General features: G+C 50.1%; 1 protein-coding gene across 1 annotated transcript in view; it reads left to right on the top strand.

The window, feature by feature from the left end:
- Positions 1 to 18,866, top strand: part of CUX1 (cut like homeobox 1) — an 804,986-nt gene that overhangs the window by 544,104 nt on the left and 242,016 nt on the right. Inside the window, 1 exon segment of the mRNA XM_030186246.1 lies at positions 1,500 to 2,323. Coding sequence (XP_030042106.1) covers positions 1,500 to 2,323 — 824 coding nt within the window.

Here is an 18,866-nt window from a genome sequence, read left to right as displayed (position 1 = left end):
CCCTGCCCTCCCCTCAATCCACCCATGTCCAGCAACCCTCCTCTCCCCCTCCCCTCCATCCACTCATGTCCAGCAACCCTCCTCTCCCCCTGCCCTCCCCTCAATCCACCCATGTCCAGCAACCCTCCTCTCCCCCCCCCAGCCCTCCACCCGTCCAGCAACCCTCCTCTCCCCCTGCCCCCCTCCAGTCACCCATACCCAGCGATTCTCCTGTCCCCTGCCCCCCCCTCTCCAGCCACCCATGCCCAGCGATTTTCATCGCTCCCCTGCCCCCCCCCCCCCCCCCTCCAGCTACCCAGGTTGTCCAGTGTATTCTTCGGGGCAGGCAGAAAAGATCCCCAGTCTTGCCTCCCTGCCCACTGCCTCTCCTGCGGCGCTACTGCATCGCTCTTCAAAATGGCCACCGAGACTTACAAGGGCGGCCTCCAAGACTTCAGCAGAAGTCTCACGAAGCTGCCGCTGGAAGTATCAGCGGCCATTTTTAAAGAGCAATCTGGGGGAGGGTCAGCGCCGGCAGCAGGCAGGCAAAACTGCGGATCTTTCCTGCCTGCCCCGAAGAATGCCTTCTTCAGGTACTCGGAGGGACCCTGTAGCTCGGGGGAGGGAGGGAGGAGAGCCGGCTTGTCCTCAAGAACAACTGGCCCTTGCGAGCTGGTGCAAACCGGCTCCAGCACACCACTGGGTGGAGGGGACTGCACCCCCCTCTCGGCCCTGGCGACGGTGCGCATGCGAACAGAGAGGGCTCTGCGTGCCCTCTCTGGCACACGTGCCATAGGTTCCCCATCACTGCACTAGTTGGAGTCAGTTCAGCTGGCCTCCTTTTGTTCTGCTGAGTACTGGTTCTGTTTTCTTTTGTTGCTCTAAAGCACAGGTGTTAAGGCATGTAAACTACACCCAAAGGGGTAGGAGACATCCTGTGTATCTGTATTGACATCACCAGAGACCAGACTAGTGGGGGTGGTGGGGGGGGAGGTCATTTAAAAGATGAGTTCTTTTATGGACAATCATAAGTATAGAATATTTAAAATGAATTGTAGGCAGTATCAGTATTTTTTTGCATAGCAGCATATGGGATACTAATTTTTTCAGTTGCTGGCATCACAAATTATTTTGGTGATAAAAAGAACTTGGTATAAAACTTGGCATATTTGGTTCACCCTATGGAACTCTTATGTTATTTTAGATGGCAAGAGTAGCCTGTTGGCTCCATTTGCAAGTCTTGGGCAAGGATATAGCCTATGTTGTGACACACTGAGAGATCCTGTTTCTAAAATAAATTATTTTATATGTTATTGGTGCCAGCTACTGATATAAGTTTAGTGAGCTTTCTTTTAATTATATTCAGCCAGTCGAACCTAATCAACTAAGGTCATTAAAAGTTTGCATGTTATTGGTATTAGTGGATTGAGCATTTGTTCTGGTGTATGAAAAAGCTTGCATGTTGACATTGTTGCTATACACATCCAACATATCCCATTTTGCGTTCTGTTTTTGTACAGCTGAGCCGGCTCAGCCACCTTCTGCATCTAGCAGTGGCAGTTCTGATGATGCCATACGATCCATTCTTCAGCAAGCACGCCGTGAAATGGAGGCACAACAGGCTGTTTTTGAACCTGCCTTAAAAACAACATCCTTTTCTCAAGCCGAACTTTCCATCCTATCTCCCAAATGCATCGCTACATCAGCGGTGTCTTCATTTTCCAGTTACCCTCCATTGACAATGTCCTTGAAGAAAAATTCATCCATATTGGACTCCAGTGTCTCTGCATTGCAGTCTCTCTCTGGGATAAAAAAGGAATCCCATGAAACCCCAGGTTTGGAACTTCATATAGCTGAGTCTGCCCAAGGCATGCTCAGACATGTGAAAAATGAACTGGGGCGAGGTGGCATTTGGAAGGACCATTGGTGGAATACTATACAGCATGATAGGAGAAACACAGCTCTTCCAGAAGATACAAAGTCTGAAGAAACAGTTAACAGCAGTAAAGAAAAGCCCACCAATCAGAATAGGCCAGATAGAAGTCAATACCAAGGATCCTCTTCTGAATACTGGAAAGAGTGGTCAAATGCTGAATCTCCCTATTCGCAGAGCTCTGAAGTTAGCATGACTGGAGCAAGTCGCAGTGAGACCCCACAGAACAGTCCTCTTCCTTCCTCCCCTGCTGTACCTATATCAAAACCAGCCAAACCATCTGTCCCACCGCTAACACCTGAACAGTATGAAATTTATATGTACCAAGAAGTGGATACAATAGAATTAACTCGCCAGGTTAAAGAGAAGCTAGCAAAGAATGGAATTTGTCAAAGGATATTTGGAGAAAAGGTAAAATTGACTTTTGTTTTTCATCTTTATTTATTTATTTATTGCATTTGTATCCCACATTTTCCCACCTATTTGCAGGCTCAATGTGGCTTACAGAGACCTGTTATGGCATCGTCATTCCAGGATGTCAGATACAATTAGTGATGTAAAAAGATTAAGGATGGGAAAAAAGAAAAGATCTAGGCAGATAAATGTAGAAGGAAGACTTTCATAACTGGGGTGGATTGGCGAGGGATCTAGTTAGGCTATGGGTTCTCTTTGTAGGTCTTGTTGAAGAGATACGTCTTCAGGGATTTACGAAAGTTAGATATTTCGTCGATTGTTTTCAAGGCAGTTGGTAATGCATTCCACAACTGCGTGCTCATGTAAGAGAAGGTAGTCGCATGTATCAGTTTGTATTTTAGTCCTTTACAGCTAGGGAAGTGTAGATTAAGAAATGTGTGGGATGATCTTTTGGCATTTCTGGGAGGCAGGTCCACGAGGTTTAGCATGTAGGTCGGGGCGTCTGCGTGGATGATTTCAGTTTTCTAAGCAGTTCAATGCAGAACTAAAGGGGGTCGGGGGTCTTTTATTTATTTATGTACTTAAATTATTTATTAGCCGCACAATCCCACAGTACATAAGTATTGCCATAGTGGGACAGACTGAAGGTCCATCAAGCCCAGCATCCTGTTTCCAACAGTGGTCAATCCACGTTACAAGCACCTGGCAAGATCCTAAAACAGTACAATACATTTTATGTTGCTTATCTTAGAAATAAGCAGTGGATTTTCCTCAAGTCCATTTTAATAATGGCTTATGGATTTTTCTTTTTGGAAGCTATCCAAACCTTTTTTAAACCCCGCTAAGTTAACTGCTTTTACTACATTCTCTGACAGCGAATTCCAGAGTTTAATTACACGTTGAGTGAAGAAATATTTTCTCTGATTCGTTTTAAATTTATTACTTTTCTGCTTCATTGTATTCCCCCTAGTCCTAGATTTTTTGAGAAGAGTAAGGAAGCGATTCACGTCTACCTGTTCCACTCCACTCATTATTCTATAGACCTCTATCATATCTCCCCTCAGCCGACTTTTCGTCAAGCTGACGATCCCTAGCCGCTTTAGCCTTTCCTCATAGGGAAGTCGTCTCATCCCCTCTAAGAAAAGTCCATAAATTATTATTAAAATGGACTTCGGAAAATCCACTGCTTATTTCTGGGATAAGCAGCATAAAATGTATTGTACTGTTTTGGGAACTTGCCAGGTACTTGTGACCTGGATTGGCCACTGTTGGAAACAGGATACTGGGCTTGATGGACCTTCGGTCTGTTCCAGTATAGCAACACTTATGTACTTATTATTTTCGTTGCCCTTCTCTGTGTCATCATCAAATTTAATTACCTCACTAGTTACTCCCAACTCTAGATCATTTATAAATATGTTAAACAGCATCAGTCCCAGCACAGATCCCTTCTCCATTGAGTATACTGACCACTTAACCCTACTCTCTGTTTTCTAACTTTTAACCAGTTTTTAATCCACAATAAAACACTACCTCTTATCCCAACACTCTTCAGGTTCCTTTGGAGTCTTTCATGAGATACTTTGTCAAATGCCTTTTGAAAATCCAGATACACAGTATCGACTGCTCTCCTTTACCACATGTTTGTTCACCCCTTCAAAGAAATGTAATAGATTAGTGAGGCAAGATTTCTCTTCACTAAATCCATGTTGGCTTTGTCTCATTAATCCATGCTTTTGAATATGCTCTGTAGTTTTGTTCTTTATAATAGTCTCTACCATTTTGATCAGTACTGGCATCAGGCTCACCGATCTATAATTTCACGGATCACCTCTGGAACTTTTTTTTAAAAATCGACGTTACATTGGCCACCTTCCAATCTTCCCATACCATGCTTGTTTTTAAAGGTAAATTACATATTACTAACAATAGTTCTGCAAGTTCATTTTTCAATTCTGTCAGTACACTGGTATTACTACCATCCAGTCTAGGTGACTTGCTGCTCTTCAGTTTGTCAGATTGTGCCATTGCATCCTCCAGGTTTATAGAGATTTCATTCAGTTTCTCTGACTCGTCAGCTTTGAATACCGTTTCTGGCACCTGTATCTCTAACAAATCTTTCTCAGTGAAGACCGAAGCAAAGAATTCATTTAATCCGCTCTGGCTTTGTCTTCCCTGAGTGCCCCTTTTACCCCTCGGTCATCTAGCAGTCTAACTGATTCTTTTGCAGACTTCTTGCTTTTAATGTACCTAAAAAAATTGTTACCAGCAGGCTTATTTTCGAAAGAGAAAGACGCCCATATTTTGACCCAAATCGGGAGATGGGCGCCTTTCTCCCGTGGGCGCCCAAATCGGTATAATCGAAAGCCGATTTTGGGCGTCTCCAACTGCAATCTGTCGCGGGAATGGACAAAGTTGATGGGGGCGTGTTGGAGGCATGGTGAAGGCGGGACTGGGGAGTGTTTATCAGCCGAGGAGAGATGGGCGCCCTCAGCCGATAATAGAAAAAAGAAGGGCACCAGAAGCGAGAATTTGGGTCACTTTTTCTGGACCCTTTTTTCTCACGAACAAGTCCCCTAAAAGTGCCCCAACTGCCCAGATGACCACCGGAGGGAATCGGGGATGACCTCCCCTGACTCCCCCAGTGGTCACTAACCCCCTCCCACTTTTTTTGCCAGCCTGTATGCCAGCCTCAAATGTCATACCTAGCTCCATCACAGCAGTATGCAGGTCCCTGGAGCAGTTGTTAGTGGGTGCAGTGGACTTCAGCCAGGTGGACCCAGACCCTCCCCCCCCCCCCCCACCTGTTACACTTGTGCTGGTAAATGGGAGCATTCCAAACCGCCCACAAAACCCACTGTACCCACATGTAGGTGCCCCCCTTCAGCCATGAGTGCTATGGTAATGGTGTAGAGTTCTGGGCAGTGGGTTTTGGGGGGGATTGGGGGGGGGCTCAGCACCCAAGGGAAGGGAGCTATGGACTTGGGAGGTATTTTAATTTATTTTGTAATGTTACAAGTGCCCCCTAGGGTGCCTGGTTGATGTCCTGGCATGTGAGGGGGACCAGTGCACTACGAATACTGGCCCCTCCCACGTCCAAATGCCTTGGATTTGTTCGTTTTTGAGCTGGGCGCCTTCAGTTTCCATTATCGCTGAAAAACGGTAATGCCCAGCTCAAATCCGTCCAAATCCTATGCATTTGCTCAGCAGAAACCGTATTATCGAAAAAAAGATGGACGCCCATCTTTTTCGAAAATACGGTCTGGCCCGCCCCTTCACGGACCCGTCCATGGAGATAGACGCCCATGGAGATGGGCGTTTGCGTTCGATTATGTCCCCTCTATGTGTTTTTGCCTCCAAAGCAATCATTTTTTCAGTTCCTCTTTGCCTTCCTTATCAGCCATTCTTTATGCTGTTTCTTATTATTTTCAGTCTGATCCTTCTTCATTTTCTGAAGGATTTTCTTTTAGCTCTAATAACTTTCTTCACCTCACTTTTTAACAGTGCTGACTGTCATTTTTAATATACGGAATATATTTGGCCTGGGTTTCCAGGATGATATTTTTGAACAGCATCCATGACTGATGTATATTTTTGAACTTCGTAGCTGCTCCTCTAATGTTTTTTTTACGTTTTTCTCGTTTTATCATAGTCTCCTTTTGAAAGTTAAATGCTAACCTATTAGATTTCCTGTGTGTACTTACTCCAAAGCCAATATCAAATCTGATCATAATGATCACTGTTATCAAGCTGCCACAGCACCATTACTTCCTGCACCAGATCATGCACTCCACTAAGGACTAGGTCTAAAGTTTTTCCTCCTCTTGTTGGCTCCTGTACCAGCTGTTCCATAATGCAGTCCTTTATTTCATCAAGGAATTTTACCTCCCTAGCATGCCCTGATGTTATATTTACCCAGTCAATATTGGAATAGTTGATTTCACCCATTATTATTGTGTTGCTCAGTTTGTTAGCCTCCCTAATTTCTGATAACATTTCTACATCTGTCCATCCTGGCCAGGTGGATGGTAGTACAGTCCTATCACTATCCCGTTTCCCTTTACATATGGAATTTCAATCCATAGGGATTCCAAGATGTGTTCTGTTTCCTCTAGAATTTTAAGTCTATTTGATTCAAAGCCCTCCTTAACATACAGTGCTACCTCCACCAGTTCGATCCACCCTATCACTATGATATAATTTTTCTCCGAGGACAAACAGGCTGCTTGTTCTCACTGATGGGTCTGTGTCCATGGTGGCCCAGGAATGGCAATTTTTCCAGAGCCTTCCGGCGCGCGAGGCCATCTTCCCACCCGTTGCGCGAGAGTGCCCGCTCAGTTTTTCTTTTTTTGCAGTGGAGAGTGGCTGCTTTCTCAGTCTCTCTCCTCAGGCCCAGAGAAGAGAGTCTTCGTTTTTGACAGTTTTTTCTCCCTCATTTGTCTTTCTTTTATCCTTCCTTCAAAACTTTAAAAAAAAAAAAAAAACCTTTATTTCTTAGTTTGGCCCTTTAAGTTTCCTTTCGTTTTCGATGCCGCGCGTATGCGCTTTCTCACTTTTGTGCCCTTTTATTTGGTACAATCGCGAATTTTGACTTCGCTGCCGCTGTTTTTCCGTCCATGTCATCGATGACTTTCAGCATCTTAAAGAAGTGTACTCCGTGCAACCGGTCGATCTCAGGTACCGATCCCCACACTTGATGCCTTCAGTGCCTTGGGCCCGACCATCACCCAGACGTATGTAAGTTGTGTCTTAACCTTAAAAGGCGGACACATGCGTTGAGAAAAGCTTTTCAGGACCGTCTTTTCGGAGCTACGACCGGTTCCTCGACGTCGACAGCGGCACCAAAGATGGCATCGACTTCAGGAGCGCAGGTAATGGCTGTCCGGAGACCACCACACGCTGGGAGCAGTGAGCCGTTGAGTTGGTCTCCACCTGCCTCGAAGTCTGCTGCTGTACAGGCCCCCCGGGACCGACCACTCTCGGACCCGACCCCGAGGAGGCGTGTGGATTCTATGTCCTTGTCGGTACCGAGGAGTATCGATGACATACATCGAGCGAAGGCGAAGAAGCATCGTCATCGGTCTCCTTCCAAGCACGGTGCCGGGAGCTCTGGTGCGGCAAAGGATTCGGCACCTGTGAAGCTCTGACGCCGGGAGGATTGCTCACCCTCCATTCAAGAGGTGGCGGTGCGTTGGTCTTTGGGCAGCCCAGTACCGCCTCCTCAATCTCCACATTCTGACGCCGATTCTTGCACCGAGCGCATCCGAACCATTCTTTCAGGTCTTCTGGAGGGGTTGCTGTGTCTGTCTGCTCCGGTTCCGGAGGTGCGTAAGCCCTCTGTACCGTCGATGGAAGCGGCAGCTGGCTCTATGCTTGTGGTGTGATCTCAGGCGGCGTCGGCTGCCACCCAGGTCGACTCCCCATCGACTTCGCTGAAGGGAGCTTCATCGCCACCGGCATGGGTGTCGACTTCTCAACATCGCCATAAAGGACATGGTTCCTTGGCGTCGAGACGGGCCCGGTTTCGGACTGCAGTTAAGGAATTCTAGTCCGATACTGATGAGGATGCCTCGTGGGATGAAGCGGAGGACCCCAGGTATTTCTCTTCTGTGGAGTCTTGTGGTCTTCCCTCTCCTTCACCACAAAGAAAGCTTTCTCCCCCGGAGAGTCTTTTTCTCTTCATTTGTCCGGGAAATCTCTGTGGCTATTCCCTTCCCTGTGGTATCTGAGGATGAGCCCAGGACTGAGATGCTCGAGGTCCTTGACTATCCTTCAGCACCTAAGGAGTCATCCACGGTTCCTTTACGTAATGTGCTCAAGGAGACACTTATGCGGAACTGGATGAAATCACTAAGTAATCCCACCATTCTCAGGAAAGCTGAGTCCCAATATCGGATTCATGGAGAACCTGAACTGATGAAGTCATAGTTACCTCACGATTCTATGGTTGTGGATTCTGCTCTGAAGAGAGCCAGGAGTACTAGAGACTTTACCTCGAAGCCCCCGGGAAGTGAATCTAGAACCCTGGACTCTTTTGGGAGAAAGGCGTATCAGGCCTCTATGCTCGTGGCCAAAATTCAATCCTACCAGCTCTACATGAGCATTCACTTGAGGAACAGAGTGAAGCAGCTGGTGGACTTGGTTGATAAGCGCCCTCTGGAGCAGGCAAGCCTTTTCAGGAGGTGGTCAGGCAGCAGAAGGCGTGTCGGAAATTCCTGTCCAGGGGTGCTTACAATTCTTTTGATGTTGCATCCAGAACCACTGCCCAAGGTATAGTGATGCGCAGACTCTCCTGGCTGTGTGCCTCTGACCTGGACAACCGAGTCCAGCAGCGGATTGCAGATGTCCCTTGCCAGGGGGATAATATTTTTGGTGAGAAAGTCGAGCAAGTGGTTGATCAGGTCACGCAGCGGGAAACCGCTATGGCCAATCTCTCGCACCGGGTGCCTTCTGCTACTACCTTATCAGGTAGACGATTTTTCCAGGGAAGGAAGAATGCTCCCTTTGCTTATAACAAGCGTAGGTACAATCCTCCTTCTCAGTCTCATCCCCAGCGCGTGCTCGTTCTCGTCAACAGCGTGTGCCAGGGCAGGCCCTTGTGGCTCCCCAGCAAAAGCAAGGGACGGGCTTTTGACTGGCTCCAGCTGAGCATAGCCGCTATAAAGGTATCCGTGCCGGACGACTTGCCGGTCGGGGAGGGGGGGGGGTGTTAAAATTTTTTCACCAAAGGTGGCCTCTCATAACCTCCGATCGGTGGGTTCTTCAAATAGTCCAGTTAGGATACTGCCTCAATTTGATCTCCAGACCTCCAAATTGCCCACCGGGAGCTCAGTCCTTCAGCTTCCAACACAGGCAGGTACTTGCAGAGGAATTCTCCTCCCTTCTCAGCGCCAATGCAGTCAAGCCCATTCCAACAGGGCAAGAAGGGCTGGGATTCTATTCCAGGTACTTTCTTGTGCAAAAGAAAACGGGGGATGTGTCCCATCCTAGACCTAAGGGCCCTGAACAAATTCCTAGTCCGAGAAAAGTTCAGGATGGTTTCCCTGGGCACCCTTCTTCCCATAATTCAGGAAAACGATTGGCTATGCTCTGTGGACTTAAAGGATGCTTATACACACATCCTGATACTTCCAGCTCACAGGAGGTATCTTCGATTCCGTCTGGGAGCGCAGCACTTCCAGTATTGTGTGCTGCTCTTTGGTCTGGCGTCTGCGCCCAGGGTCTTTACAAAATGCCTGGCAGTAGTTGCAGCGTCGCTATGCAGACTGGGAGTGCATGTGTTCCCTTATCTCGAGGTTTGGCTGGTGAAGAAAACCTCAGAGGCACGAGCTCTACAGTCCATGCAGATGACTATTCAACTGCTGAAGCTACTCGGATTTCTTATAAATTACCCCAAGTCCCATCTTTTCCCTGTTCAGCAACTGGAATTTATAGGAGATCTGCTGGACTCACAGACGGCTCGTGCCTTTCTTCCAGAAGCGAGAGCAGACAATCTTCTGTCTCTAGTTTCCATGGCCAGAGCGTCTCAGCAGATCACAGCTCGGTAGATGTTCAGACTTCTAGGCCATATGGCCTCCACAGTCCATGTGACACCCATGGCCCGTCTTCACATGCGATCAGCTCACTGGACCCTAGCTTCCCAGTGGTATCAAGCTGCAGGGGATCTAGAGGATGCAATCCAGCTGTCCACTGATTTTCACAATTCCCTTCAGTGGTGGACAATTCGATCCAATTTGACCTTGGGACATCCCTTTCAAATTCCTCAGCCTCACAAAGTGAGCACGGATTCATCCCTCCTGGGGTGGGGAGCTCATGTCGATGGGCTTCACACTCAAGGAGTTTGGTCCCTCCAGGAAAAAGGTCTGGAGTTACGAGCGGTCTGGAACGCTCTAAAGACTTTCAGAGATCGGCTGTCCAGTCAAATTATCCAAATTCAGACAGACAATCAGGTTGCCATGTACTACATCAACCGGATCTCGCCCCCTGTGTCGGGAAGCCATCCAGATGTGGTTTTGGATTCGCCATTACGGCATATTTCTCCAGGCCACGTATCTCGCAGGCGTAAATAACAGTCTGGCCAACAGATTGAGCAGGATAATGCAACTTCACGAGTGGTCGCTCAACTCGGGCATCGTACGAAAGATCTTCCGAGAATGGGGCACCCCCTCGGTGGATCTTTTTGCCACTCAGATCAATCACAAGGTCCCTCAGTTCTGTTCCAGACTTCAGGCCCACGACAGGCTAGCGTCGGATGCCTTTCTCCTTCATTGGGGGAAGGGCCTTTTGTAAGCATATCCTCCCATACCTCTGGTGGGGAAGAATTTGCTGAAACTCAAGCAAGACCGCGGAACCATGATTCTGATTGCTCCCTTCTGGCCGCGTCAGATTTGGTTCCCTCTTCTTCTGGAGCTGTCCTCCGAAGAACCGTGGAGATTGGACTGTTTTCCAACCCTTATAACTCAGAACGAGGGGGCGCTTCTGTATCCCAACCTCCGGTCTCTGGCTCTCACGGCCTGGATGTTGAGGGCATAGATTTTGCCTACTTGGGTCTTTCTGAGGGTGTCTCCCAAGTCCTGCTTGCTTCCAGGAAAGATTCCTCGAAGAGGTGTTACTCTTTTAAATGGAGGAGGTTTGCCGTCTGGTGTGACAGCAAGGCCCTAAATCCTCACTGTTGTCCTACACGGGCCCTGCTTGAATATCTTCTGCACTTGTCAGAGTCTGGTCTTAAGACCAACTCCGTAAGAGTTCATCTTAGTGCTATTAGTGCTTATCATTATTGTGTGGAAGGTAAGCCTATCTCTGGACAGCCTTTAGTTGTTCGATTCATGAGAGGTTTGCTTTTGTCAAAGCCCCCTGTCAAACCTCCTACGGTGTCATGGGATCTCAACGTCAAACTCACCCAGCTGATGAAATCTCCTTTTGAGCCACTAGATTCTTGTCATCTGAAGTATTTGACCTGGAAGGTCATTTTCTTGGTGGCTGTTAACTTCAGCTCGTAGAGTCAGTGAGCTTCAAGCCTTGTTAGCCCATGCTCCCTATACTAAATTTCATCATAACAGAGTAGTCCTTCGCACTCACCCTAAGTTCTTGCCGAAGGTGGTGTCGGAGTTCCATATGAAGCAGTCAATTGTGTTGCCAACATTCTTTCCCTGTCCTCATACCTACCCTGCTTGAACGTCAGTTGCATACATTGGACTGCAAGAGAGGATTGGCCTTCTATGTGGAGCGGACAAGCCCCTTCAGACAGTCCGCCCAAATGTTTGTTTCTTTCGACCCCAACAGAAGGGGAGTGGCTGTTGGGAAACGCACCATTTCCAATTGGCTAGCAGATTGCATTTCCTTCACTTACACCTAAGCTGGGCTGACTGTTGAGGGTCATGTCACGGCTTATAGTGTTCGAGCCATGGCAGCGTCAGTGGCCCACTTGAAGTCAGCCACTATTGAAGAGATTTGCAAGGCTGCGACGTGGTCATCAGTCTACACATTCACAGCTCATTACTGCCTTCAGCAGGATACCCGATGCGACAGTCGGTTTCGGCAGTCGGTGCTGCAGAATCTGTTCGGGGTTTAGAATCCAACTCCACCCCCTTAGGCCCAATTTTTATTCTGTTCCAGGCTGCACTCTCAGATGTTTCTTCATAGGTCAATTTTTATGTCATGTCCTCGCCATTGCGATGCCCAATTGAACCCTGTTTGTTGTTTTGAGTGAGCCTTGGGGGCTACGGATACCCATATGTGAGAACAAGCAGCCTGCTTGTCCTCGGAGAAAACGAAGTTACTTACCTGTAGCAGGTATTCTCCGAGGACAGCAGGCTGATTGTTCTCATCAACCTGCCCGCCTCCCCTTTGGAGTTGTTCCTTTGTTTGGTTTTGCTTCATAAGTTGACTGAAGCGGGACTCTCGCGCGACGGGCGGGAAGATGGCCGCGCATGCGCAGTACGCGCAGCTGCGTGCTCGAAGGCTTTAGCAACCTTAGTTGCTAGGAAGATTTTCCGGACCTGGGTCTGCCGTGGACGTCACCCAGATATGAGAACAATCAGCCTGCTGTCCTCAGAGAATACCTGCTACAGGTAAGTAACTTCGCTTCATTGATTAATAGCGGATTATGCATTTACATGGGTAACCCAAATAGAAGGTCTCACACCAAGCTGAAGAACTCCTGGCTTAAGCAGTAAAAACTGCCTACGTCTTTTCTGAGTCTCTTTAGAAACATCCGGGAATATACGTGTTTTAAGACACATAAATTCTTTATCTTGATTTTTTTAAAACTTTTTCGTAATCCAAACTTTATCAAGAGTTAAGGCCACAGTTGCCAATAAAGTGGAAGAAGTTACCAAATCAGAATCTGATAATTCCAAAATTGCTGACACATCCAACGGAGGATTAGATTGTTGTGCGGAGAATTGGGTTCCTGTTACTCAGCAGCTTTCACACTTGGGAGAAAGGAGGGATAGCATCTTCCTTAGCTCCAAATATGTCTTTTATATATCTGTTCAGCATTACCCTAGGAGTAACCGATGGTACTCAAGGGAAATTAAAGAATCTCAAGTTATTAGATCTCAGGGAATTTTCCAAAAACTCTATTTTCCTTCGCATGTTTGTATTATCTTTTATTATAGTTATCTGAATTTCTTTAGTTTTGGCTAGATCTTTCTCCTGAGTTTCTACTTTCTCCGATAATTTCTTCATCGCCAAATGTTCTTTTTCCACTTGTTTTTCTAATTTTTTAATTCGTGTCTCCAAAATTTGTGTTTGTGGACATAAAACTTTACCCAAATTCACTATTAGGGCCCACAAATTGTTCATGGTAACTTCATCTGGTTTCTCCTTTAAGAAATTTGAAAGATTTAAAGATTGTACCTGGTCCATTGAGACATTACCAACAACAATCTCTTCACTTGTAGCCAAATGGTCTCCTGCAGAATTATCTAATTTCTCCAAGGCTTGTTGGGAGCTAACAAAACTTGTCACTCCCTTGCTCTCCGGTGGTTCTTCTTGGGATCCCTGGCGTTCCACTTCAGCTTCTTTTCCTGACTGCTGAGGGAGTGACACCAACACTGGGGAGCTGGCACTCTGGGGCTGCGGGGGAGGAGCTCTGTGATTGGGGCTTAAGGTAACATCATGCACTAGCGGCGTCTCCAGGTTTCCACTCGTCCTTGGCGTCGAAGCGTGCCGCCCTCCGATCGTATTGACACTTCGGATCTCCGCAAAAATGGTTCAGTTGAACCCACAGTTGGTACGGGAGGCCAACTAGGGGTCCCCGTGGTTGTCGACCTTCCCCTACGCTTTGACATAACAGCAGTAAGAAGGAGATGCGGAGATCTACAACAGGTTCCATGGTATTTCTATCTAATTCAGATTCCCTATCATCAAGCCGATCAATCCATAGACTGATGGGATGTGTCCATCTACCAGCAGGTGGAGATAGAGAGCAATCTTTTGCCTCCCTATATGTGGTCATGTGCTGACGGAAATTCCCCAGTATGTTCTCTATCTCAGCAGGTGTGTGGTCACACAGCAGCAGCTCTGGCTAGGTCTCCAAGCCTAATTGTTTAGGTTTTATTGAGTACCTGGGGTTGAGGGCTCTTCGTGAGCAAGTGCAAACCTGGTGGTGCCAGGTCCCTCCTTTTTTCCCCCCTCCCGCTGGCTCCGTTAAAAAAAAAAAAAATTTAAACGTTCAAAAAGGACGTCCATTTGCAGCTGCTCACTGGAACAAGTCGTCGCTGCTCGGAGCAAAAAGCAGGTAATTTGTACCTTTTACTAGCGGGTAGGGGGTTCCCCGAACGGTCTCCACGTGGCTATGGCCGCGGATGGCAAGGGCACGAAAAGATGCTCCCCGGAACGCGCTCGCGCGCCTAGCGGGGAAGCGGAGGGTTCAAAGGTAGAGTCGCCCTTTTTGGGCGCCCTTTCGGAGCCGGGAGAGTTCACCGTTTTTTTCTCCGGCGCGGCGGCCTTTCCCGCCTTAGGCACCCATCCCCCGCTGGCCGCCCTCCCGGTCGTGACCGGCCACGCGGCTCGGTCGGCTTCTTCTTGGGCCGCCCTCGAGATGGGAGACGTTAACAGCTTGGTCGCCCTTGAATCGGGTGACAGTAAGAAGTCGGCGAAATTAAAACGCCCTTCTTCCCGCGCGGCTCCTTCTCGGAGTTACGTGCCGGACGCCATTTTGGACGCGCAACACGCCTCTCTCCCGCTACTGGGAGTGCAGATGGAGGGTGCCTCTAGGGCCGCAGCACAGGCTGCAGAAATGCACAGACTGGGAGGTTTGTCCCCTGAGTTCATTTTGCTGCTGCATCAGGCCTTTCTTATGCAGAACACTGCCCCTGCTCACCTCTCTGATCGGGGTGATGAGGCCTCTATGCTTAAGCGCCCTCGGATGGATCTTCCACCCTCGGGGGACTCGGTCTCCTCTGATGTGGATGACGGCAGCATGTCTGAGTTCTCCCAGAGATCCTTAGCGGAATCTATGGAAGAGACTGATCCTCGCTCGGATGGAGTGGACGACCCCTCTGCAGCGCGGCTTTTTCGCTCAGAGGATTTGCCCAACCTGCTTGTGCAGGCCATGAGCATTTTGAAGATTGCCTCTCCGGAGGAAGGCTCTCTCTCAGCCTCTACTGGCTCCGCCATTATGCTGGGAACGAAGCACCCGCCTAGAACCTTCCACGTTCATGAAGCCATGCAGACCTTAATTTCAGCGCAATGGGATGCCCCTGAGGCAAGCCTGAAAGTAGCCAGGGCTATGTCCCCTCTGTACCCCTTACCTGAGGGGGAACGGGAAGCCTTTGTCTGGCCCACGGTAGATTCCTTAATCACTGCCATGACTAAGAAAACGGCGCTGCCGGTGGAAGGTGGCACTGGCCTGAAGGACGCTCAGGACAGGAGAATGGAGGCGGCATTAAAGTTGTCCTTTGAGGCGGCCGCTCTGAGTTTGCAAGCTCGGTTTGCGGCTCCTACGTGGCTAGGGCGTGTCTGACTGTTTTGCAGCGGGCTTCCCCCTCGGACCCTTCCTGGAGGGCGGAATGGCCGACCCTGGAGTCGGGTTTGGCCTACTTGGCAGACTTGCTGTATGATGTTTTGAGAGCCTCGGCCAAGGGTATGGCTCAAGACAGTCTCTGCGCGGCGGTGGCTCTGGCTTAAGCACTGGTCTGCTGACCATGCCTCTAAATCTCGCCTAGCCAAGCTGCCTTTTAAAGGCAAGCTGCTCTTTGGGGACGAGCTGGACAAGATCGTGACGGAGCTGGGCACGTCCAAGGGCAAGAGGTTGCCGGAGGTCCGGACTCGGGCCGGCAGTGCCCGTCCTGGTTCGTCTAAGGGCCGATTCCAGGAAGCCCGTCGGTATCACCCGGGCAAGTCGGCCTCCTCTGCCTCCGCTTCATTCAAGTGGAACTTCTCCGCCAAGCAGCATTCCTTTCGTAGGGACCGCCGTCCAGGAGGTTCGTCCTCTGGCCTGCCCCCAGGGTCGCGTACCCAATGACAGGAACCTGGTCCATGGCCCAGTGCAGATAGGAGGAAGATTGTCCTCGTTTCTGGGCGAGTGGAGCAGAGTAACTTCAGACGCTTGGGTTCTGGAAGTCATCAGAGACGGCTACAAGCTAGAGTTCTGCCGACCCCTAAGAGACGGGTTTGTAAACTCTCCTTGCAAGTCTCAGGTCAAAGCAGCTGCCGTGCAGCAGACTTTGAACAACCTGATCCGCCTGGGCGCGGTGGTCCCGGTGCCAGTAGATCAGCTTGGCAAGGGGCGCTACTCCATTTACTTTGTGGTGCCAAAGAAAGATGGCTCTGCTCAGCCTATTCTCGACCTCAAGGGAGTCAATCGGGCCTTGAAAGTTCGGCACTTCCGGATGGAGACCCTCCGCTCTGTAATAGCTGTGGTGAAAAAGGGAGAATTCCTGGCCTCCCTGGACATCAAGGAAGCTTACCTACATATTCCCATCTGGCCGCCTCATCAGCGCTTTCTGAGCTTTGCAGTGCTGGGCCGACACTTCCAGTTCAGAGCCCTCCCGTTCGGGTTGGCTACGGCTCCGCGGACCTTCTCCAAAGTAATGGTGGTCATCGCGGCCTTCTTCCGCAAGGAGGGAGTGCAAGTCCATCCCTATCTGGACGACTGGCTGATCCGAGCCCCTTCCTATGCGGAGTGCGGGAGAGCTACAGACAGGGTCATTGCTCTTCTGAGCTCCCTGGGATGGATCATCAACTGGGAGAAAAGCCAGCTGCGCCCACTCAGTCCCTGGAGTATCTGGGAGTTCGATTCGACACCCAAGTGGGCAGAGTGTTCCTGCCGGACACCCGGAGCGTCAAGCTTCGGACCCAGGTGGGCCAGTTCCTAGCCTCCTCTACTCTTCGGGCTTGGGACTATGTGCAGCTGTTGGGCTCCATGACGGCCACGATGGAGGTAGTGCCCTGGGCCAGAGCTCATATGAGACCACTACAGCACTCTCTTCTGCGGCGGTGGACTCCAGTCTCGGAGGATTACGCCGTACGCCTTCCTTTGGATCCAGCAGTGCGAAAGGTCTGAGCTGGTGGCTGAGGCCAGGCAAGCTGTCCGCAGGGATGCCTCTTACGACCCCGGAGTGGGTGGTCGTCACGACGGACGCCTGCTTGATGGGCTGGGGAGCCCACTGCCTGGGCCGGACAGCGCGCAGGGGCTCTGGTCTCCTGCAGAGACGAAATGGTCCATCAACCTCCTGGAACTCCGAGCCATTCGGTTGGCGCTTCTAGAGTTTCTCCCGGTACTGGTGCTGAGGTCTGTACGGGTCCTGTCGGATAATGCCACGGCTGTGGCCTATGTCAATCGCCAGGGAGGTACCAGGAGCGCCCCTCTAGCCAAGGAGGCCATGAAGCTATGCCTGTGGGCGGATGCGAATCTGGAACAGCTGTCGGCGGCCCACATTGCGGGAGTCATGAATGTCAAGGCGGACTTTCTCAGTCGCCATACCTTGGATCCCGGAGAGTGGCAACTGTCTGCTCGGGTGTTCTTGGTCATCACGAAACGCTGGGGCCGGCCGAGCCTGGATCTGATGGCGTCCTCTGCCAATTGCCGCGTTTTTTCAGCAGAGGACGGGACCCTCGATCTCTGGGAGTTGATGCTCTTCTCCAGCAGTGGCCGGCACAGGAGCTTCTCTACGTGTTCCCGCCCTGGCCCATGATGGGCAGGGTGCTAGGCCGGGTGGCAAAGCATCCGGGCCGGTTGATCCTGGTGGGTCCAGATTGGCCCAGACGTCCCTGGTATGCGGACTTAGACTCTCGGTGGGCGGCCCTCTGCGGCTGCCAGCGGGGCCTGTTGCATCACGGTCCCGTGGTGATGGAGGATCCCTCCCCCTTTGGTCTTACGGCCTGGCTTTTGAGCGGAAGCGGCTGAGGAAGAAGGGCTTCTCAGACAAGGTCATTGCCACTATGCTGAGAGCGAGGAAGCGCTCCACTTCTACCACTTACGCCAGGGTTTGGCGTACCTTTGCGTCGTGGTGCGAGGCAGGCTCTGTATCGCCCTTCACGGCTCCAGTTTCTTCAGTGTTGGCGTTCCTGCAAGAGGGGCTGGAGAAAGGCCTGTCGCTCAGTTCACTGAAAGTCCAGGTGGCGGCTCTAGCTTGCTTCAGGGGTTGCCTGAAGGGGGCTTCTCTGGCTTCACAGCCAGATGTGGTACGCTTTCTCAAAGGAGTTAATCTCTTGCGCCCCCCTCTTCACTCGATAGTGCCTACGTGGAATCTCAATCTGGTACTACGGACCTTGCAGAAGCCGCCCTTTGAGCCCTTGCCAAGGGCATCGCTGAAGGACCTGACGCTGAAAGCGGTCTTCCTGGTGGCTATCACATCAGCCGGAAGAGTTTCCGAGCTCCAGGCTCTCTCGTGTAGAGAGCTGTTCCTGCGATTCACTGAGGCAGGAGTATCGATTCGCCCAGTGCCCTCCTTCCTGCCCAAGATTGTTTCTCGATTCCATGTGAATCAGCAGCTTTACCTACCCTCCTTTCGTAGGGAGGATTACCCAGAGGAGTACCCTGCGCTGAAATACCTGGATGTTAGATGGGTCATCATCAGATACTTGGAAGTGACCAATGATTTCCGGAAGTCGGATCACCTGTTTGTGCTGTTCGCAGGCCCTCGTAAGGGCCTGCAGGCATCTAAGCCAACAGTGGCACATTGGGTCAAGGAGACGATCGCGGCAGCTTATGTGGCGGCAGGGAAGATTCCGCCTATTCAGCTGAAGGCACACTTTACTAGAGCACAAGCGGCTTCGATGGCGGAGTCCAGATCCGTCTCCTTGGAAGAGATTTGCAGAGCGGCTACTTGGTCGTCGGCTCATACCTTCTCACGACATTACCGCTTGGATGTGGCTGCTCGGGCCGAGGCCCAGTTTGGGGCTTCAGTGTTGCGTTCTGGGATTTCCATGTCCCGACCCTGGGTGAGTACTGCTTCGGTACATCCCATCAGTCTATGGATTGATAGGCTTGATGAGAGGGAAGATAAAATTATGTATCATATCTGATAATTTTCTTTCCCTTAATCATAGCCGATCAATCCATAGCCCCTCCCAGATATCTGTATTGTTT

Source organism: Microcaecilia unicolor, chromosome 13 (assembly GCF_901765095.1).
Source record: "Microcaecilia unicolor chromosome 13, aMicUni1.1, whole genome shotgun sequence".
In the NCBI taxonomy this organism is placed as follows: Eukaryota; Metazoa; Chordata; class Amphibia; order Gymnophiona; family Siphonopidae; genus Microcaecilia; species Microcaecilia unicolor.
The sequence above is the reverse complement of the archived record's forward strand: the minus strand, read 5'-3'. Positions and strand labels throughout refer to the sequence as shown.